Raw genomic sequence first — 23,498 nt, 5'->3', positions numbered from 1 at the left:
GCCCTGTTTATACAGACTAATGCACTGTAATAAATAAACAATACTGAAAAACATTTATTGCCATCTAATTTAGAATACATGCCAGGCATACCATTACATACGGATATTTACATCTTTGTAATACACATTATATATATATAAATTACTATATAGTAAAATAGTATGTAAAATATTCCTGAATGTAATACATATAATTTTTTTACTTTTCTCCATAATGTGAGTCTGCAGCTGTTCTTTATACGATATCAGAATTTTCTGATGAATGGACCAATAGAAATGCTCCGAAATGACAGTTAGTAGGTTTTCCCCCTTCTGTGAAGCTGCTGTTCTGGAGACACGAGGTCCGTGTCCGACAGTGATGGGAAATCAGTGTATACATAGTATACAGTGTATACTTAAATTAGCAATTCAAGCCAATTAGTACGCAGTGGCCAGAATGCAAGCCAATCAGTACCCAGTATCCAATCCATAGTCAAAAGTCCAGACAATTTGCACTCAGTAGTCATGTAGTTGATGACAGGGTTGTGGGTTCGATACCCGGCTCGGCAAGCTGCCACTGTTGGGCCCTTCAGAAAGACCCTTCACCCTCTCTGCTCCCTGGGTGCCCACCACTCTGGGCATGTGTGCTCACTGTCCATTGTGCATGTTTCCTCACTAGTGTGTGTGTGCGTGTGTGTGTGTGTGTGTTCACTGCACGGATGAGTCTCTGTCTTGTCTTGTAAGAGTAAGGCCAGAACATATATATATATATATATATATATATATATATATATAATGTATTCCCGTTCCAACACTGCAGAGAAAAATGTGGTGTGAGTGTGTGTGTGTGTGTGAGTGTGAGTGTGTGTGTGTGTGTGTGTGTGAGTGTGTGTGTGTGTGTGTGTGTGTGTGTGCACGCTCTACTCCCACTGTGATATAAACAAACCGAGCTGTAAAAACAGGCCAGCTTTGCAGCCACAGCTCCAGCCCCGGACACCACAGACGCTTCCCGTTCCCCACTTCAGAGAAAGGTCAGAGGTCATGGCCAGTGCAGCCTTTGGGTTCATTTGGGCAGAGGAAGTGTGGACAGAGGAAGCGAGGATGAGGTCGGGGGTAGAGAGCAGCACAGAGGACATTACACAGTGAGGAATATCGACAATATCAAACTGAGATGCAGAAGAAATGTGAGTCAGAACTTTTGACTAAACTATTCTGTAGTCAGATACACTACATGTATGATGAAGGTGGAGCTCCATCCAGTACGTTGGGCATGAGCAATGCCTCTTCTCTGGACAGTAGAGACAGTTACTCCAACAAAACCCTTGATTTCAGAAGAGTGATTGAGCAGCTGTCCCAATACTTTTGTACTGTAAGGTTTTAATTTGACTTTAGAGTTTTTACAGGGTGTAGTAGCGTGTTGCACTCTGTGGAGCTCCATTCTCTGCTCTGTTAGCCTCCTCTGACCCGGCCTGTGTGTCTGAGTAGCCGCCGGGCACACTGGCACGTGTTAATGACTCTCGTTAGCACTTTACTCTGTGTAAACAGATCAGTATCAGTGAGGCGTCTGCAGCAGGCCGGGACCCAGCCGCCCCTGCCGAAACTGATTAAACTGAAGACTATCTGAGGTGGCATGAGAACATTCAGACTCAGAGATGTTTCCAGCTGCAGCCTGGGGGTGATGGAGTCCCTGTGTCTCGCTGGCTAGCAGGGGCTCAGTATGGGGTGTTGAAAAAAGAGGGTCCCCAGATTAATGACTAAAATATACATAATAATTTACCTGATTGGTTGATTGATAGAGTGATTAGAGCCTGGATTGATTAGGAGGGGCGCGTGGTCGATGGTGGGCTCTGCTGGGGGGTGCCGGGCATGTGTTTTGTTTACTTTGGTGAGTTTATGTTCGATTATTGATTCATTTTCACTTGTTTTAAGTCATTTTATCCACTGAAAGAACATTTAGCATGTTTTAAAAATTGTTTCTTAAAAATTAAAAAGCAGATAAAGCTACTCAAAACAAGTAAACAGAAATGATTTTGGTGATATTACAATATTTGTTCAGCATAATAATCATAAATGTTAATGTGTACTAGTGGATATTTTGAGCAGATTTAAACCCTGTGCACACGCCCACATTTCAGTGCTGCTCACTCTTAACCAATTACTGCCTCAGTTACCATCAACTTCATAAACCCTAAGACAGAACCCTGTAGGACTCCAGAGAATGCGCCGAACAGTTAAACCAAATAATTCATAATGGTTTTTGTATTAGGACTAATCACTGGGTAATAATAAGCGAGGGTTTGATGTTTTAAGAGGATTTCAGTCACTGGGAGATGTTTTCTGTTTGTCGAGGGCTGGATTTTAATATATTCTAAAGGGAACTCAGCTGCAGAATGACTCGACCTGTGTGCTCCGAAACAGATGAATTGCTTTTCTCTATGTTAAACAGTGTCGTTCCTCTCAGGCCTGCTGGCACTCAGCCTCAATGGACTGAATTCAGCACACACATGAAAAACTGCATACACACACACACACACACACACACACACACACACACACACACACATCCCATTAGAGCCGAAACAGTCAGAAACAGTCTCCACATTGTGTGCTGTAATAATGGCGTCAGTGGAAACGCAGTGATTACTGCAGTGTCACGGGATGGGTGTAACTTTGACAGAGGCTCATATTCCAGATATCGTGGTCTGGACAGAACGAGTTCGCTCAACATCCAACCTGCTACTGTGTTCAGCTCTGCTAATGTACTTCAGTCCATGTTCTAGATAACAGAGATGACTGAACGCCACACGGTTGGAGGAGAGTGTGTGATGATTTAGGCCTGCAGTGCATTCTAACTAATGCTACTGGAGTTTTTACACACCTGGCCACTTTATCAGAAACCCCTCTCTTTCAGTGAATATAATTCAGATGAATATACATTTAAATGTATCTATTTATTAACAGATTGATTGTTGGCCCCAACAGGGATCTGTTGCCCTGAGGGTAGCACATGGTCAACATGAGCTACATGGCTCATATTCCAGATGTTGTGATCTGAACAGAGTCATTCAGAATCAGAAACCACACAGTCAAGTCTATTAGAGTTTACTGTGTAAAGTTTTAGGCATAGTTAGCACCATGCTAACTGACGTTTTATCGGAAACCCCTGGTTCTAACCAGGTTGCTGGTGTACACTGTAGTCAATCTGTTGATTTATCTAACCCTTAATCACTGATTGGTTTCCACTTACAGAGGTACTTTAAGGTAGCTTAAAGATCACTGGTGTGTAACTGGGAAATAACTAGTCAATGCAGGCAAACTGGGTGTTTTTAACTGGTTCTAAACCAGCATGTGCTCCAACCATGTGTCCATTCCATTACCTGCTGAGCATGCGTGACTGTTTCTTGCCATCTCAGATACTCTATGTCCATTTATTAATGAGTTATTAACTCTTATTAACAGCAGAATGGCTCTTTCTGTAAAGTGTGAGACTCATCAGCGTTAGTTAATGAGCTCCAAACATGAAGATCAACAAGCTCAGCAACATCTCTCAGAGCTCAGACTGTGAGAATAGTCTCTTCATATGTTAATGAGCTGATCAGATGGTCATTAGTGAGTAATTAAAGATCCTGTTGGGGTTCAGATGTAGCCCGGTATTACCAGAGCTCTGCTAAAGCTGACAGCTAGAACACTGACTGATGGAGAACCCACAGTAAGATCAGGAACCAGCAGCTTCTGGAGAAGCTGAATGGAGGAGCGTGGGGAATTGTTTGGAGAGCAGCAGATCACTGTGGACCTTTTTATTAGTGTTGTGTTGATTCTTAATGATTTATGACCTCATTATTAACTAAAATCACATTTAAACTATTTATATTTATAAACCTTTATAAGAGTATCCTTATTATAAAGTTCGGCCACATAACGCTCTCAAAATGATAATCATTAGATATTTAAGTACAGCAGTGTGGCGTTTTCTGCTTTGCTCTGGATCAAGAGAACCAAACAAGTGTAGAAGCTCCCTCAGCCAGGCCTCTTCATCTCTGCTGCCTCTGAATAGAGTCTGTGTTCTAAAGGCACTGTGTAGAGTTGAGGGCCAAGTCTACTCAGCCACGTGTTCTTGGTGGGTTCCTGGTGGGAAAAGTCATGGAAAAAGTCTAGATCAGGACGGATTTGAGGAAATGTTTTTGTGAACTGGACTGAGCTCTAATTGGTGGGATTAGAGGGGCTCGAGTCTAATGGAACAAATGTGTAAATGAGAAATTGCCAAATACACTCTGCTTTAGTTTCAAACTCCTGTGTTCTGGTTCTGTTCCTCAGTCTGTCCTACTGGAGCTCAGAACCTCCTGTGTTCTGGTTCTGTTCCTCAGTCTGTCCTACTGGAGCTCAGAACCTCCTGCACTCTGGTTCTTATCTCAATCTGTTCTACCAGAGCTCAGAACTTCCTGTGTTCTGGTTCTGTTCCTCAGTCTGTCCTACTGGGGCTCAGAACCTCCTGTGTTCTGGTTCTGTTCCTCAGTCTGTCCTACTGGAGCTCAGAACCTCCTGCACTCTGGTTCTTATCTCAATCTGCTCAGAACCTCCTGTGTTCTGGTTCTGTTCCTCAGTCTGTCCTACTAGAGATCAGAACCTCCTGCACTCTGGTTCTTATCTCAATCTGTTCTACCGGAGCTCAGAACCTCCTGTGTTCTGGTTCTGGTCCTCAGTCTGTCCTACTAGAGATCAGAACATCCTGCACTCTGGTTCTTATCTCAATCTGTTCTACCAGAGCTCAGAACCTCCTGAGCTCTGGTTCTGTTCCTCAGTCTGCTCTACTAAAAAATTGATCTCAGAACATCCTGCGCTTTGGTTCTGTTTCTGAGCCTGTTCTGTTAGACCTCAGAACCTCCTGAGCTCTGGTTCTGTTCCTCAGTCTGCTCTACTAAAAAACTGATCTCAGAACATCCTGCACTTTGGTTCTGTTTCTGAGTCTGTTCTGTTGGACCTCAGAACCCCCTGAGCTCTGGTTCTGTTCCTCGGCCAGTTCTGCTGGAACTCCAGAGCGGAGATGAAAGCAGGCATGTGGTGAAAACAGAGCATGACGAATGAGTTAAGAATGCAGATTCCTCGCTTAGAGAGACACGGTGACCCAACACACACCAATCCAGCACTCTGCAGACGCGCGCGCACACACACACACACACACACACACACACACACTGTTATTCCATTCTGACTAAGAGTATAAAACCTCACATAACAGTGATATATTGTGATATGCTGGTAAATTCTATATAATATAATATCACTACAGTACAGCACTTCAGTGCGTGGATACTACACATTCTCCATTTCTGCTGTTTCTCTTTTCTTCATAATCTGAATCATGATGAACAGACCAACTGTTTCACAATCACTTTGAATAAAATCTATGCTACGGGGTTGGTAGGTGGTTGGTAGGTAGTTGGTAGTTCCAGCAGTCGCTATTAATAGATCACACTATTACTAGGTGATTGCTGTGCTGTTCCAAGGCTTGCTATGCTGCTGCTATTAAGTGGTTGCTATGGTATCCAAGGTGGGTGCTATGGGGTTGCTAAGCAATAAGTGGCAATGCTGTTTCAAATGGTCACTGTGCTCTGTGCAGTTCCCGGGTGTCCTGCTTATCAGAATCAGAATCAGAATCTCTTTATTTCATCAAGTATGTTACACATACAAGGAATTTGTCTTGGTGAGAGCAACACGTATGACAAGTAACAAAAAAACACAGAACAGATTATTTAGTCTTAAACTAAAGGAAAATTACACTAAACAATAAACAGGGTAGGGGATACATTAAAAAAGTAAAAAGTACTAAAGGTAATAAAGAGCTGAAAATATATTTACAGAAAAGAACATCTGTACAGTGTGCAAATAGTCAGAGTGCAAATAGTCATAGTGCAAAATAGGCAGAGTGCAATAGTTGTATAGTTGCTAGTCAGTTGCTATGTTTTTTTTCCAAATGGTTGCTAATCTGTTGCTAAATGGTTGCACTGGTGTTTTAGGGGTGGTGTTTTAGTTGGTTGCTAAGCGCTATGTTTTTCCAAATGGTTGTTTTACTGTTGCTAAACCATTGCATTGGTAAACTGGGGTTGGTAGCCGGTTGCTATGCTGTTCCAAGTCCTTGCTATGTTCTTGCTAAGCAGTTGGAACAGGGTCTCAAGTGGTTGCTAGGCAGTTTTAGGTAGTTACTATGCTGTTGCGAAGTAGTTCTCAGGTGGTTGCTAGGTGTTTGCCTGGTGGTTGGTAAGGGTGCTGAGAGGTATTGCTATGGCATATACTGTATCGTAGTAGCCTGGGTGCTACTGTTATGCTATTTGAGTTGGCTGCGACATGGGTGGAGTGGATTGGAGATCAGGAGATGTTAGATGGAGGAACTGAATGGAGCTCATTCTGAAGAACTTGGCTTAGATCCTCCTCCCTCACTCAGCTCAACACCCTGCGCTGTTCTCTCCACCGATTACAGCTAATTACAAACATCCTCCGCCTCAGCCAGCACTCACGCCTCCCTGACGTCACTCTGTCATCTGGCACCAGCTGCTCTGGACGCCATGAAGCAGAAACACCACATTGTGCTGGCAGGCGGCATCCCCAGCTGGAGGGACAGGAAATCTCCCACAGGTCAGCAGGAAGTAAAAGCTAAAGGCAGATGAGCAAGAGGGTCCAGAGTGATGGAAGGGCAGGCTGAGAATGTGTGGTGGTGTGGGTTTGCGTGATGCAGAGGAAGATTCAGGATTTGAAACAGTGCAGTTTATCATTGCTGGCATAGGTCCAGAATCCCAGTCCTCCCACTGACACACTGCTTTGGCTCCTTTGAAAGCAATAGTTTGGGAAAAGAGTCCGATTTAGCCCACAGACCATAAATGGGGGTCTCAAATAGTCCTTATTAGGTTTATCAGCACACCAGTACTGGAGTACATCACCAGCTCCAGTTTCTCATGTTTTGCAGAGCTTAAGTGCAGAGGTCACGGGTCAGAGTGTGTACGCTTGGTTCTCTATAAAACCGTCCCTGCAGAAAAAGCATGACCAAGGCACCTGACCAAGCTAGTCAACGAGTGTAACCAAGCTGGTTGACCATCATGAGCAGCATGACAATGTTGGTCCACCAATATGACCAAGCCTGTTGACCAGTATGACCTGCATCTCCACACTGGCTGAGCAGAATGAGCAGCATGACCATGCTGGTCTACCAATATGACCAGGATTGTTGACCAGTATGACCACACTGGTCCACCAGCATAACCTGCCTGATCACACTGGTCAACAAGCTTTGCCAAAGCTAATAAACAAGTATGAGCAGGCCGTGGTCAGCTCGGTCATGCCGATAGACCAGCTAGACCACCAGACTCAAATGCTTTCATCTGGATGACCAGCTTTTTAGTAGCCCCACTTTTTCAGTGCTGTACATGACGTGAGATTTCAGCCAAAAGAAATACATATGTGAGGCCAGGCAGATCACCCTGGCAGAGGAGACCACCATGGTCACAACACCAGGTTGAGAACCACTGGATTAGTTGCTGTGGGCCTCTGTTGACTGATTTAAGCAGAAAACAGAGGTTCTGTTAGACAGACTGGTGGGTACAGCAGGTCCTCGGTGGTCTGTCACTGCAGTACTGGTGATTTCACTGCGCTGTAGATCCAGTGTTTTAAAACAAGAAGGCCGCATATTTAATTTTTTAACACAATGCTGTGCCACTCTTGCACTGCCTTTGGATGGCTGAGCGCTGCTGCTGATGAACTGGGAGAGATAGGATTTATTCACTGGGATTACATCATCTTTTCCAAATGAGACCCATTACACACACACTGACGGCTTTGTGTGGATGTCTGAGCGCTCTTTAGGAAAATGCTGAGTACAAACACAATCAGAACAGACCTGCAATGGTCAGGATTTTCTGGACAGATGATCAAGTCACATGATGCAGAAGCTACGAACAAAGGTACTTGCCAGGACTCGCTGTATTGATCCCTCAGCCCGGATTCAGACGTGTTCGGTATCTGACTGGAGCTTCTTTAGTTTAGAACAGGAGATAGGCTAGGCTAGGCTAACGCTGCTAACAAACACCATCTTATCTCCACCCTTAAATTTGTTCCTCTCTCAGCGTGTCTCTCAGAGCTCCTCCAGATCTTCATCAGCTGGTAGATGGAGGAGTGTATCACTCCGCCCACTGCGCTCCGTTCTGAAAGAGGAACAGCTCTACAGAGCGGGACGTGATGAGGAGGAGGAGGAGGATGAAGATCCAGCTTTAGATTAATGTACAAATACAGTCGATTCATGCTGGTTTTCTACATCATCTTTTTAATCAACCTATTTGCAGCTTTTTGGGACTTTGAAGGAAATAAGTAAAGATTTTCTTTTTTTTGGGGGGGGGGGGGTGTTTACAGAGATCAGACTAGGTCAGTCTAAGTCCAGTGTTTGTTAGCAGCATCAGCCTAGCATCTCCTGGTGTGAACTAAAGAAGCTCAGGTCAGATACCGAACACGTCCAGGCTCAGGAGGACGAACTGTGTATTTCTTTCTGCTGAACTGTCCCCTCTGTGTTCCAGTCAGGGGTTTATTGATTTTGCTAGTAGACTAAAACTAAACCAGAGTGTATGATGACATGTGTGTGTGTGTTCTGTCTGTCTGCTGTCTCCCTGCAGTTTAAACCAGATGTGTGTGTGTGTGTGTATGTCCAGAGCTGAAGGCCTCAGCATATTGGTTTTAGTCTGTAGGGGTCTGAACGTCTGAACGCTGCTTAGTGAGTAAAAAGGCCGAGTATTTCCACATTTGTGCTAATTTATGACCCTAGGAGGCAACAACTCAGCTCACAGTGACTCTCAAACACTATAAATCCCACGCTGGAGAAATGTTAGGGGGGCTGAATCTGCTTCAACACTCAGAACATTTCATTAGCTCACTCTACCGGACCTCCACAGCTTATAGATTCAGGTTATAAGGCGTGGAGTTCCCCTAAGGTCAGAGAGTTACTGTAAATTTCTCCATTCTAATCTATAGGCATTTCTAATAAAGTGGCCAGTGAGTGGAGGCACAAAGTTGGTCCATGATAATTTGCCACTGTGTATTAACTGTGTGTTTTCTTTTTTTTGTGTGTGTGTGTGTGTGTGTGTGTGTGTGTGTGTGTAGGAACTGGTGTGCGTACGTGGTGACGAAGACGGTGAGCTGTGTTGTTGAAGATGGAGTGGAGACATACGTAAAACCTGAATACCAGCCATGCACATGGGGGGTGCAGTGTGCACGAGCCGTGATGTGAGTACACATACAGTTTATCTTTAATTGAGTTAGATTGGGATACAGTACCATACTTTCACTATAGTACAGTTTCAGCTCTTTAATTGAGTTAGATTGGGATACAGTACCATACTTTTAATATAGTACAGTTTCAGCTCTTTAATTGAGTTAGATTGAAATACAGTATCATACTTTCACTATAGTACAGTTTCAGCTATTTCATTGAGTTAGATTGGGGTACAGTACCATACTTTCACTATAGTACAGTTTCAGCTCTTTAATTGAGTTAGATTGGGGTACAGTACCATACTTTCACTATAGTACAGTTTCAGCTCTTTAATTGAGTTAGATTGGGATACAGTACCATACTTTCACTATAGTACAGTTTCAGCTCTTTAATTGAGTTAGATTGAGATACAGTATCATACTTTCACTATAGTACAGTTTCAGCTCTTTAATTGAGTTAGATTGGGGTACAGTACCATACTTTCACTATAGTACAGTTTCAGCTCTTTAATTGAGTTAGATTGAGAGACAGTACCATACTTTCACTATAGTACAGTTTCAGCTCTTTAATTGAGTTAGATTGAGATACAGTACCATACTTTCACTATAGTACAGTTTCAGCTCTTTAATTGAGTTAGATTGGGGTACAGTACCATACTTTCACTATAGTACAGTTTCAGCTCTTTAATTGAGTTAGATTGAGAGACAGTACCATACTTTCACTATAGTACAGTTTCAGCTCTTTAATTGAGTTAGATTGAGATACAGTACCATACTTTCACTATAGCACAGTTTCAGCTCTTTAATTGAGTTAGATTGGGGTACAGTACCATACTTTCACTATAGTACAGTTTCAGCTCTTTAATTGAGTTAGATTTTAATATGGTACCCAACATGTACTATAAGAAAATAGAAGAAATATCTTAAAAATATCTTTAAAATGAATAACAGACCTCTAGATTGACAGCATTTGAGGTCAGGTTGGGAAAAGCTGCTGAACTATCACTTTAAGATGATGCTCGATGGAGCAGATCAGAACAGAAGCCAGGAGTTAAATGCTTGTTTGGTCTGGAGGTGTTTCGGTTCAGGAAAATTTATATTCTTCTTAGACTGAACACACACACACACACACTCACAGAAACACACACTCACACACTCACACACTCACACACACACACACGACTATGTATGGAATGGGATGGCACTTCCTTCCAAGCTCCACAACCGGCACGCCACAGGAATTAGGCCTGAACCCTGCTAAAACACCACCAGTTGTTTTTCCACTGGGCTCTTCTGAGGACAACCTGCTTTCACTCTGTATTTTCTCACGCTGCCTGTGGAACCGAACTGAGACGCACAGACACATTTTCAGTGGCTTGCAAAATGTAACCAATAGCCCTGGGAACACAGTTAACCAACCAGCAACCCAACTGAGATATCAAATCCACCCAGAGTCAAAGAGTTCATCTCACACTGCAAAATGTTTACGATTCTTATAATATTATATTATTATTAGTGTTTCCTTCTATTAGCAGATTATTTAACTTTTTTCAGGAAATCGTTCTCAGAAAAGCTAAATAATCTGCTAATGTAGTGAAACGCCTTCAACTTAAAACAATGAGAAATGTCTTGAAATCTGGGTAGCAGAATCTCTTCTAGGGTTTCCAATCAGTCGATTAACCAATCAGTCAATTCAATCAAACAAGCTGAAAGTACATACATATTAAAAGTGTTTAATTCTGTAAACAGATTATTGAGCTTAATTAAAGCAGCAAATGCTCAAATAAGCAATATTATGATATAATAATAAACTTATTTAATCAAATAATAAAATATAGCTTAGAAACTTAAACTTCTTATTCTTAAACCACTAAACAATCATGAATATTAGATTAGAATGATCTCACTTGCTTAGACTGTTGTTGCAGCTCATTTCTTCTTTTTCTGTTTGAAATATATAATATAATTAATATTTATTTAAAAATGTATCTTATTTGAAATGTCTATAAAGCCTCTCAAGCATTAGGGTGTTTAATACATTTACACTATATGTCTAAATATTTGTGGACACCCCTTTTAATAAATACTTTCAGCTACTTTAAGTTGCACCCATTGCTGAAACAGATGTGCAAATGCACACACACAGCTTGTCTAGCCCCTGTAGAGAAGAAGTACTGCCAATAGAATAGGACTCTCTGGAGCAGATCATCATCATGACCCTATTGGCTCCATGCTGCCTAATAATGCCAGGCGTGGGCTAGAGGGGTATAAAGCCCCCCAGCATTGAGGAGCTGTGGAGCAGTGGAAGAACTGTGTTCTCTGGAATGATGGTGGAGGAGCTCCATCCAGTACTTTTGGGATGAGGTGGGGATGATGAGGTGGGGTGGTGATCATCATCATCCAGCATCCTGACCTCACTAACGCTCTTGTCGCTGAATGCCATCAAATCCTCATAGCAATGTTTCACCATTATCTAGTAGAAGGTCTTCTTCTCTGGACAGTAGAGACTGAAGGAATGAGCAGGTGTCCCAATACTTTTGTCCGTATAGTGTATATGCTAACTGCTAGCTTTGCGATGCTAACTAGCTCTTATTCACTTTCATTCCTTGGAGATCTGGATGATTGCTGAAGCAGAAAGTGTAAATATTGTTTCAGCCTCAAACCCGCAGCTCTCCTAACCCGACAGCAGCGTTACTGCACTGCCAAGCGACTGTGCTCCAGTTTTTATGACCACACGTGTCAGGTAACTGTCGACACGGCCTCTGCATGTGCGTGCGTGTGTGTGTGTGCGTGCACTGTTAGGCCGTCAGCAAGACCAACACATCAGACACAGCTGGGCAGCAGATGTACACACACACACACACACACACACACACACACACACACTGAAAGAATAAAGACTGCACTATGCCTGTTCACACACTGGGAGTTAGCTGTGAAATGTGTTTCCCTCTTAGCTTTTTTGTGGGGGGGTATCATTCACAGCCCAGACCTGTGTTTCTCTCTGGGTGTGTGTGTGTGTGTGTGTGTGTGTGTGTAGTAAGAATGTATTTGGCCTCTGCTGACTGTTTCGACAGACACTGGATTCTCAGAAAGTCAGCAGGGTCGGTTTGTCTGCAGTCGGGCTGTTATCTGTTTGGAGATCATAACTCAGTGGAATCGTGGACTCATACGGATAACATCAACTGAGAGTACATTATACGGACAAAAGTATTGGGACACCTGCTCATTCATTGTTTCTTCTGAAATCAAGGGTATTAAAGAGCTGATCCTGCTTCTGTTGGAGTAACTGTCTCTACTGTCCAGAGAAGAAGACTTTCTGCTAGATTCTGGAGCAGCATTGCTGTGACGATTTGATTGCATTCAGCAACAAGAGTGTTAGTGAGGTCAGGATGTTGGATGATGATGATCACCACCCCACCTCATCATCCCTAGCTCCCTAACTCTCTTAACTCTCTCTCTTAAATCTCTCAAACTGGTGGACCCGATTGGCCGTCAACAATAAACTACAAGCTAGCTGGGTTCTATTGGCTAGCTTTTGAAGACAAGCAAGAGGCATATTTAGTACAACCCTATTTTCAGGACAAACCAACCCAGTGTCAGACTGGGTTTGATACCTTGGTCCGCTTAGCTGCTACTGTTGGGTCCCTGAACAAGGCCCTCAACTCTCTGTGCTCCCAGGGGCTCTGTAGCATGGCCGGCCCTGCACTCTGACCCTGGCTTATTAACCTTTCCAAGGTGGAATATGCAAAGAGAAGCATGTTGTTGTACTGTATGAGCGTAGTAGTACACCTCACCCCAGTATGGTGACAATAAAGGCATGTCCTTCTTCTTCTGAACAGGATGAATAGCAACAGTCAACTTGGCATCACATCATTATTTATAGAGAACTGTGGATTAAACAGGGGGAATGGTGGCCACTCAGGGTCCTGCTGTACTCCTTCTTACTGTATGTTTTGTGTATTAAAGGTATCGGACTTACATGAGGCCTAGATATAAAGTGTCCTACAAAATGGTGACAGAAATGGAATGGAAATGCTGCCTCGGGTTCAGTGGAGAGGACTGTAGCGAAGGACCCAGCAGTGGATCTGCCACCCAGATATCCACAGCCAGACCCTGGCCCAAGCCCTCAAACCCTGGACATTCAGGCTCCTCTACAGGCCATGGGCAGAGTGGATCTGGTGGTGAGTATACTGTTTTACACACTGACTGAAACCTTCACTAAGTATGTGTGATGCAATATAATAATAACAGCTAGCTATTAAAAGGTCAATTGGATTTGAATGCCTCCCATCAAATGTTTGAGGACACAACCAGTCAAATGAAAGCGATTGCTCTGGTTCTTTGCTAAAACTCCAACATTAAAGGAATTGTTGGAGGCCCTGAGGCCCCCAAAGGTGATTAAATCAAAATACTTCAATATGTAGTTTTAACAATAACAAAAACAATAACGAACCTGCTCTTTATTTATAGGAAGATCTAAAGCCAAAATATTATCAAACAGCTGTTTGTTTGCAGACTATATTTATCCATTTTTATCAGATCAGATTTTCACAAAGCAACTTTACAGTAATCAGTAAGAAGATAAGAGATCAACACATCATCTAACATAAACGTAAACCCCTCCTGTGAGCAAATTAAGACCACAGTGGCAAGACAGATAGTTAGGAGTGCATGTAAATTTTAACATAGTGGTTAGGCAGATAGCAGTGGCAGGAGGGTGTGCGGCTGACTGGTAGGTAGTAGGTGAGCTTGGTGAGCAGTCCTTGACTTGGAAAAGGTAAAGACATAGAATTAGTTAACTAACTGAAATTCATGAAGTACAGAGAATGTGAACGTTATCTGAGCGTGGCCGACGGCTCTGGCTGATTTGACATTACATGTTTCTGCTATCTCCAGGGAGAGGCGACAGTGAAAAGGTGAAGCAGCTAGAGGACAAAATCCAGAGCCTGACGAAAGACCTCCATGACCTGCAGTCATCTTTACGTGGCATGAACGAGAGGTTCCAGGAAGAGATGCGGAAGCCTGGCTTCGGTAACGGTGCCAAAACACCGGCCGATGCCGCCCAGCCCGAGATGAAAGAGACCATTCACAACATCCAGACCAAGCTAGACCAGCTGGACAACAGAACTCAAGCTCACGATAAAACTCTGGTGAGCATCAACAACCACCTTGTGAATGGCAGAGGAGGCGGGAATGATTTGGATGTGGAAGGTGGTGCAGGAGATGGTAGATTTAACACCATGAAGGAGGAGATTCTACGAGAGTTGGAGAACCGCGTCAGTGTTTCATGCTCAGCCTGCCAGGCTGGGGTGGATGACTTGAGGAAGCAGCAACAGAGGGACAGAGAGAGGATTCTAGCGCTGGAGAAGCAGATTAACGCCATGGACCAGCGCAATCGGCAAACTCTGGACAATCTGCGCAGAGATCTGAGTCGATCTCAAAGCTGCTGTGATTCAGTCATCGACCTCAGGGAAAGACTTGGCGAAGTAGACAAGAAGCTTAGCGCAACATCCGAGGCTTGTGAAAGCTTGCAGGATCGCATGGACAAGGAGCTGAGAGGAAGTGGAGGTGGTGGGAGCACTGGTGGAGGAATAGGAGGAGATGGAATAGGACCAAGAGTAACAGAAGATACGATCAGTGGTTACTTGCGAGACCTGGAAAGGCGACTAAACGGCACAGTTCAAAGGACAGAGGAGAACTTTGCCTACATGGAGAATGACTTGAAAGATCTGTTCCAAAAAGACCTCAGAGACTTGCGTAATGAGGTCACCAGTCGCCTTGAAGACCAAGAATACAGGATCGCAGATGTGGACCTGGACATTGGCGTTGTAAAAGAGACTGTGTTTGACCTGGACAAGCGCTTATCCCGTCTGGACAATGTCACCTCTCATCTAGACAGGAAGATAAGTGAATGCTCTTTGTGCTCTGGATCTGGGGGCGTCTCTGGAGCTGGCACTGGCCCCAGAAGACCTTCCACGGGAGGAAGTGGTAGCGTCAGCCCAGAGGATACAGTGAAGTCCCTGGAATGGAAGGTAATTGCCAATGAGCATGAAATCAAGAGGTTTGACACCAGACTCAAAGACCTCTCTGTTTCTGGAGACTCCCTTATGGACAAAGTAATTGACCTCAGCCACGATATCCGCAAGATCAAAGCCCTGACAGGGGACAACGGGGAACATTTCAACAGGATTGTAACCGAGATTGAGAACTGTGACCTTTGTCGGACGGTGCAAGACGACTTGAGGAAACTAAAGAACATCACAAGCCATGCAGTGGACAAGTGGCAGACTGATATGAACTACATAAAGGGGAAAGTCGATTCTGGACAGACTGGGTGCTCAGAAGTGTGCTCCAACCTGCAGGAGGAAGTTGGTAAACTGAAGGAGGATGTACAGAAGTGCCAGTGTAAGATCACTTTGGAGACTCCCACTGGAACAGGAACAACAGGTACAGGTGACCTGGATCACTCGCAGAAACCTCTAGATGGACACAGTGTCATCAGCAGCAACAACGGCAACCTCAGGTCAATCCAGGGACAGTTGTCTGAGGTCATCTTGACTTTCAGCTCCATCAACGACACTCTGAAAGGGTTGGAGCACAGCGTCCACAAGCATGACAGTGTCATCACGGACCTGGGCAACACCAAGGACAAGATTATCTCTGAGATTGACAAGATCCAGCAGGAGGTGACGGAGCACATAGAGGACAGCAAGACTCGCTTTGAGAACGTGGACCGAGACGTCAAACGCTTCGGCAACAACTTTGTGGTAGAGATGGGTGACTGCAAGAGGACAGGCGATGGTCTGGACAAGAGGCTCTCTAAACTGGAGGGCATCTGTGGCCGGCTGGACTCTGTATCCGACAACGTGCAGAAAATCAAAGAAGGTCTTAACAAGCACGTGTCCAGCCTGTGGAACTGTGTCAATGGGCTTAACGCTACGGTGACCTCTCACAGCAGTTTCATTGACACCATCCAGGACACGCATCTGGACGGCATCCACAGCAAGGTCAAGCAGCTCAACTCGTCTCTGCTCCACGTTCTTAAGCAGTTCCAGAGCATAACAGAGCAAGACTTTACAGGTACGTGTTGGAAAGCATGAATTTACTGCCTTCTGAATGTACAACTGTCCTGAAGGGCTTTCTCATTTTTAATGTAGCCAAACACCATAAAGGAAATATATGTCCAAATATATTTATATATATTTAAGCTGCACCCATTGCTGACACAGACATGCAAATACACACACAGCTTGTCTAGTCCCTGTAGAGAAGAAGTACTGCCAATAGAATAGGACCCTCTGGAGCAGATCATCATCATGAACCTATTGGCTCCATGCTGCCTAATGCCAGGCGTGGACTAGAGGGGTATAATAAAGCCCCCCAGCATTGAGGAGCTGTGGAGCAGTGGAAGAGCTGTGTTCTCTGGAATGATGGTGGTGGAGCTCCATCCAGTACTTTTGGATTGGGATGAGTTGGGGATGATGAGGTGGGGTGGTGATCAATCATCCAATGTCCTGACCTCACTGATGCTCTTGTTGCAGAGAAAAATTATGGTTGATGTCCCAATACTTTTGTCTGTGTACTGAAAAACACAATTAAACCAAGTTTAGAGATCAAATGACCAGTAAAGTAACAGCAAAAAATCTGAAAGAGCTCAAATGTGTTTTAACAGCACAGTGTCTGATTGCAGGTCTACCAGGACCTCCAGGCCCTCAGGGAGAAAGAGGATATCCAGGACTTCCTGGACCACAAGGGCCACCAGGGAGGGAAGGACCACCCGGCAAACCAGGAGTGGAAGGACCAAGAGGACTTCAAGGTAACAGACCTTCATCACTCACATAAGGCTGAGTTTCCTTTATTGGTGGATTAGTACGTCAGTATTGATTAAAGACTAGCAGTTAGCTACTGGTTTATGAACGATTCTTTTACTATAAGTGGATTCTGACTTTCCGGACCTGGATTTGTGGAGCTTAATGTGTAGGGACTAACACATGCAACAATAGATGAATGCAAAATTTAAATTAAAATGTATTTATTTTCATAAATGTTTAATGACATTTCATTTCAGTTTGTTATTTTTAAACAACATTTAGCAGTTAACAGCTGCTTTATGAACAAACTGTTAACCCTCTGAAGTCACGTGGACCATGACATTAAAAAATAAAATTTTAGAAATGAAAAACAATAATAATAATAATAGTAGGGTCTTTTCACTGCAAAAAAGTATATCTTAGAAAGTGCAATCCTTTTAAATGTAGTCTGCATATTTACTTTTTCTCTTTTTTTCTCATTTTGAGATTATTTGAGATTTCACTGGCAGATCATTTTGCTTAATTCAAGAAATAATAGATTTATCAAATTGAGTTAATTTATGTCTACCCTTTTTATTCTATTATTTTATTTATACAGTAATTGCTCTTTGGGTGTAACTGGGACCTTTTTTGTTCAACCCCATGCACCACATGTGATGTGAATGACAATAAAGTCTCCTTTATCCTTTAAAACTATCATCCAGTAGAATAAGACACTTTCAATAGATAGAATTAAAACAAAAAATATATTAGAAATTTTTCCACAATGAAATATAAGATATTTAGACTAGAATTAAAAGGATTTTACTTGCTAGAACATCTTTTGTTGGAGTGTATGGTGTATTTCACTGTGGAGATCTGGTACTCTGAAGACCACCGTTCCAAATCCACCCTGTTTTACAGAGATTAGGAGTAACAAACTACACAGTTGTGTATTTATGATTATTTCCAATGTTAAAATATACCAGGATAAGCTGCAGCATCTCTTTGGTGCTATTTAGAACCAGGTTTTTCCCACTAAAGGCCATGGTGGGAAATCCAGGTCCAGAACCTATAACTCCACCTGCCCAGGCATACGTTCTGGACCTGGATCTCCCACCATGGCCTTTAGTGGGAAAACCTGATAGCACCAAATAGGTTCCTCTATCATCCAAACTCAAATACTCCTATCCAGTGGTACATAGAAACCCTTTATTCTGAATATGCTGGTCTATTGTTTTGCCGTTCGTTATCTCCGCCGTACGTCTGCATGTACTGTTAAAACGTCTGCTGCTAAAACTGCTCAGTTGACCTGACTGAATGGCAGCAACACAGCAGACACACAAACACACTCACCGTTTGAACTTTCTGCTTTTTTTCAGGTCCCAAAGGGTTGCAAGGTATGAGCTTTATTTTCCCCACATTCCTCTGCCAGCTGAACTCTGGCTGGAGCCCTGAGGCTATTTTAAATACTGCAGATGTTGCCAATCAAATTACAACTGCTGGCAAGGGTCATTAGAAGTCAGTGAGATGTGTGTGTGTGTGTGTGTACTGAAGGAGGTCAAAGGGATCTCTGTTTCTGTGTGTGTGTGTGTGTGTGTGTGTGTGTGGTGGTCACTTGGTCTATATTCTGTATGAACAGCTGGGTGTCCTCAGTCACTGCTGTGTGTGTGTATCTGTGTGTATCAAGTCACACAGTGTATATTAATGTTTGATGTGTTTGTATACGTGCAGGTCTTCCAGGTCTGGACGCCAGTATCCCCAGTATCGCCTTCTCTGCTGCGCTCACTAAACCCATGGTTTCTTCAGGAACCATAGTGTTTGATAAGACCTTTGCTAATGAAGGAGACTTCTATAATGCAGAGACAGGTAAAGGTGGCAGTGATGCACCACAGCCCGTTTACACTGTCCTCTCCCACCTCAACACACTAAACACACTGCAGAAATGATGTCCTAGCAAGTGAAACAGTGACATATTTGATAGTTCTCATTTTGTTTTGAGTGTCAGTAAAATATTATAGGATATTATAGGATAACTGAACCTAATTCTAACCTATTTCCTACCTTTACCTGTTTTAAGTCGTTTGATCTACTGAAAGTGGCAGATCATCCCCTGTTTCAGCAGTATTTCTGGACAAAAGGAATTTTCTAGAATTTGTTTAACCCCTTAAACAGCCAGTGTCTCGCCAGCGTGCCATAACGTTCTAAGTTCTGTAATAACTGAAAGTTTGGGAGAAGGACCAAGCCCAAACTCCTCCCCTCCATTACCACGCACTATAAAACCGCTCCTCTCCCTTCTTGTTCTCATGACGAAATCGTGCACCCCACCACCGCCCCTGCTCCTCCTGATGATCCAATTATACTATGGCAAGAGGGGGTCTGGCTTCTGGTCCCGTCAGCTCAAAGCCCCCCAGAACTCAAAATTCCCAAGATTTCTCGAGTTTTCCGCCTAGCCTCAGCTAGCGTGGTCCACACTTCACCAAAGCGTTATAACCAACCTCTGTTAGCACAGGATAGCCCCGTTAGTCTGCACAGACGTCCCTGTAGATACTGAGGAAAGCTCCTCAGTGTGTGATGAGCCTTTCTTCATTAACTAAGCGAAATGATCTGCCCATGGAATACGACCACTTCAGGAGACAACATCACCTAAAACAGGTGAAAATAAGTTAGAAATGAGTTCATGAAGTGTGTAATATCTCTATAATGATCTCAAATAGAATCTGAATCTGAGAAATCTGATCTGTAGAGAAATCTGATCTGTAAAATACAATCTGAAACTGAGAAATCTGATCTGTAAAATACAATCTGAATCTGAGAAATCTGATCTGTAGAGAAATCTGATCTGTAAAATACAATCTGAATCTGAGAAATCTGATCTGTAGAGAAATCTGATCTGTAAAATACAATCTGAATCTGAGAAATCTGATCTGTAGAGATATCTGATCTGTAAAATACAATCTGAATCTGAGAAATCTGATCTGTAGAGATATCTGATCTGTAAAATACAATCTGAATCTGAGAAATCTGATCTGTAGAGAAATCTGATCTGTAGAGATATCTGATCTGTAAAATTCAATCTGAATCTGAGAAATCTGATCTGTAGAGAAATCTGATCTGTAAAATACAATCTGATCTGTAGAGAAATCTGATCTGTAGAGAAATCTGATCTGTAAAATACAATCTGAATCTGAGAAATCTGATCTGTAGAGAAATCTGATCTGTAAAATACAATCTGAATCTGAGAAATCTGATCTGTAGAGAAATCTGATCTGTAGAGATATCTGATCTGTAAAATTCAATCTGAATCTGAGAAATCTGATCTGTAGAGAAATCTGATCTGTAAAATACAAACTGAAACTGAGAAATCTGATCTGTAGAGAAATCTGATCTGTAGAGATATCTGATCTGTAAAATACAATCTGAATCTGAGAAATCTGATCTGTAGAGAAATCTGATCTGTAGAGAAATCTGATCTGTAAAATACAATTTGAATCTGAGAAATATCAGATATGTAGACTACATTTTAAAAGATCACACTGCTAAAATATCAATTTTTTATGCGGTGCAATCCCACACCTCTTGAAACACTCGCCACATTCACATTCAGCCTGATAATCCCTTCATAATCAGACTCATAGCTCAATCAGAACGGACTATTAAAGTACCGCTTTATTAAATGATCTCCCAACAGAATAAAACACTTCAAAATCATAAATAAGTCCATTAGTCTTTAATGTTACCACATGTTCAACATCTAACTGTTAAGATTTATTAAGAATTAATAAACAATAACATGATGAACTGAGCCTCATCTTTTTCGGATCTCAGGTATCTTCACGGCGCCTGTGGATGGGCACTACTTCTTCAGTGCCATCCTGACGGGCCACAAGAATGTGAAGATCGAGGCTGTCCTGTCCAAGTCCAACTACGGCGTGGCGAGAGTGGACTCAGCAGGGTACCAGCCTGAAGGCCTGGAGAACAAACCGATGGCTGAGGCCAAACCCACGCCGGGGTCTCTGGCTGTCTTTAACATCATCCTGCCGCTGCAGATACACGACACCGTCTGCATCGACCTGGTCATGGGCAAACTCGCCCATTCGGTGGAGCCTCTCACCATCTTTAGTGGGGTTTTGTTGTTTGAGGACAACTAGGAGACCACAAACTCCTGGCTGATAGGAACACTGCAGCCCACACGACAGAGATGACCGAAGACCGGCTAAAACAAAAAACGACGGGGCCAGAAAACGACCCACTGATGTTTGCCAGCTGGAGGCGCTGTCGTTTTCAGACTCACTGATGTTGCTGAACTTGTGAACTCCTTGGAGACAGAATATAATTTTAAGGCAGAGGAACTTTCCCTCGGTATGTTATCCCCCCGCCCTCATTTGGAGAAATGTTAACAGATACTACTGCAGGTTTTCCTTTTTTATTGTGGATGATGTTTATTATTGATACGCCTCCAGTTTATAGGAACCACAGGTGTGGGTTATGAATTCCCTCCCATGCAGCAAAGCCTTCGACCATGAGGTCTGTTTGACTTCCCATGTACGCAAACGCGCTGCGGAGTACAGTATTCACCTGCCAGCGTGCTAAACTCACAGTCCCGGTTTAGGGCTACGCTTGTGTGTGTGTGTGTGTGTGTGTGTGTGTGTGTGTGCAGCAGGGATTAAAGAGGTTCATGTGTTTTGATAAAGAAGCATCTCATGTTTCACTGTGCAGCTTTCTCTTTGTACCTGCTCCTCAGAGTGTTCTCGGCTTTCAGTCTGAACTTTGATACATGTGCCTTCATCATTTCTCACACAGGGACCTGTAATCACCTCCATCACCTCTATCACCCCCTACACCTCCTACACCTCTATCACCCCTTACACCTCCTACACCTCCATCACCTCCTACACCCTCTATACCTCCTACACCTCCTACACCTTCACGAGTAAACCATCAGCATGTTACTGTTGTTGGGTTGGACAAGCTTTACAGAACACTGGTAATAATCTCATACACGCTCTAAATGTAGGTATTGTGATATACACTGAGGAGGCGGAGCTACAGTCTCTCATTAGGGTGAATATTAATAACTCTAAATGTAGGTATTGTGATATACACTGAGGAGGCGGAGCTACAGTCTCTCATTAGGGTGAATATTAATAACGCTCTAAATGTAGGTATTGTGATATACACTGAGGAGGCGGAGCTACAGTCTCTCATTAGGGTGAATATTAATGACGCTCTAAATGTAGGTATTGTGATATACACTGAGGAGGAGGAGCTACAGTCTCTCATTAGGGTGAATATTAATAACGCTCTAAATGTAGGTATTGTGATATACACTGAGGAGGCGGAGCTACAGTCTCTCATTAGGGTGAACATTAATAACGCTCTAAATGTAGGTATTGTGATATACACTGAGGAGGCGGAGCTACAGTCTCTCATTAGGGTGAATATTAATAACGCTCTAAATGTAGGTACTGTGATATACACTGAGGAGGCGGAGCTACAGTCTCTCATTAGGGTGAACATTAATAATGCTCTAAATGTAGGTATTGTGATATACACTGAGGAGGCGGAGCTACAGTCTCTCATTAGGGTGAATATTAATAACGCTCTAAATGTGGGTATTGTGATATACACTGAGGAGGAGGAGCTACAGTCTCTCATTAGGGTGAATATTAATAACTCTAAATGTAGGTATTGTGATATACACTGAGGAGGAGGAGCTACAGTCTCTCATTAGGGTGAATATTAATAACGCTCTAAATGTAGGTATTGTGATATACACTGAGGAGGCGGAGCTACAGTCTCTCATTAGGGTGAATATTAATAACGCTCTAAATGTAGGTATTGTGATATACACTGAGGAGGAGGAGCTACAGTCTCTCATTAGGGTGAATATTAATAACTCTAAATGTAGGTATTGTGATACACACTGAGGAGGAGGAGCTACAGTCTCTCATTAGGGTGAATATTAATAACTCTAAATGTAGGTATTGTGATATACACTGAGGAGGCGGAGCTACAGTCTCTCATTAGGGTGAATATTAATAACTCTAAATGTAGGTATTGTGATATACACTGAGGAGGAGGAGCTACAGCCTCTCATTAGGGTGAATATTAATAACTCTAAATGTAGGTATTGTGATATACACTGAGGAGGAGGAGCTACAGTCTCTCATTAGGGTGAATATTAATAACGCTCTAAATGTAGGTATTGTGATATACACTGAGGAGGCGGAGCTACAGTCTCTCATTAGGGTGAATATTAATAACGCTCTAAATGTAGGTATTGTGATATACACTGAGGAGGTGAATTGGATATATTCAGAGTGTTCTGTAAAGCGTGTTGAGCTTCACAGCAGGGTGAAGTTGTAGCTCTTCACTGAGAACCTGAAGGAAGTTCAAGCAGAAGATAAGAAGCTACAGATGCGTCCATTTCAGAGCTGAAAGAAGAGACCGTGAGCTTCCCCCTGCTTCTTACTCAGA

At 43.1% G+C, this 23,498-nt stretch overlaps 1 protein-coding gene across 1 annotated transcript in view; it reads left to right on the top strand.

Moving 5' to 3' along the window:
• emilin1b (elastin microfibril interfacer 1b) overlaps nt 1–21,717 on the top strand; it is a 38,230-nt gene extending 16,513 nt beyond the window's left edge. The window contains exons 2-8 of the mRNA XM_072688938.1: nt 9,115–9,237; nt 13,195–13,409; nt 14,125–16,308; nt 16,919–17,044; nt 18,401–18,418; nt 18,753–18,887; nt 20,847–21,717. Coding sequence (XP_072545039.1) covers nt 9,115–9,237; nt 13,195–13,409; nt 14,125–16,308; nt 16,919–17,044; nt 18,401–18,418; nt 18,753–18,887; nt 20,847–21,169 — 3,124 coding nt within the window. The 3' untranslated portion in view covers nt 21,170–21,717. The remainder of the gene's footprint in view (nt 1–9,114; nt 9,238–13,194; nt 13,410–14,124; nt 16,309–16,918; nt 17,045–18,400; nt 18,419–18,752; nt 18,888–20,846) is intronic.
• The last annotated feature ends 1,781 nt before the right edge of the window (nt 21,718–23,498 follow it).

The sequence above is a fragment of the Salminus brasiliensis genome, chromosome 10 (genome assembly GCF_030463535.1).
Source record: "Salminus brasiliensis chromosome 10, fSalBra1.hap2, whole genome shotgun sequence".
NCBI classification, from domain to species: Eukaryota; Metazoa; Chordata; class Actinopteri; order Characiformes; family Bryconidae; genus Salminus; species Salminus brasiliensis.
The sequence above is the reverse complement of the archived record's forward strand: the minus strand, read 5'-3'. Positions and strand labels throughout refer to the sequence as shown.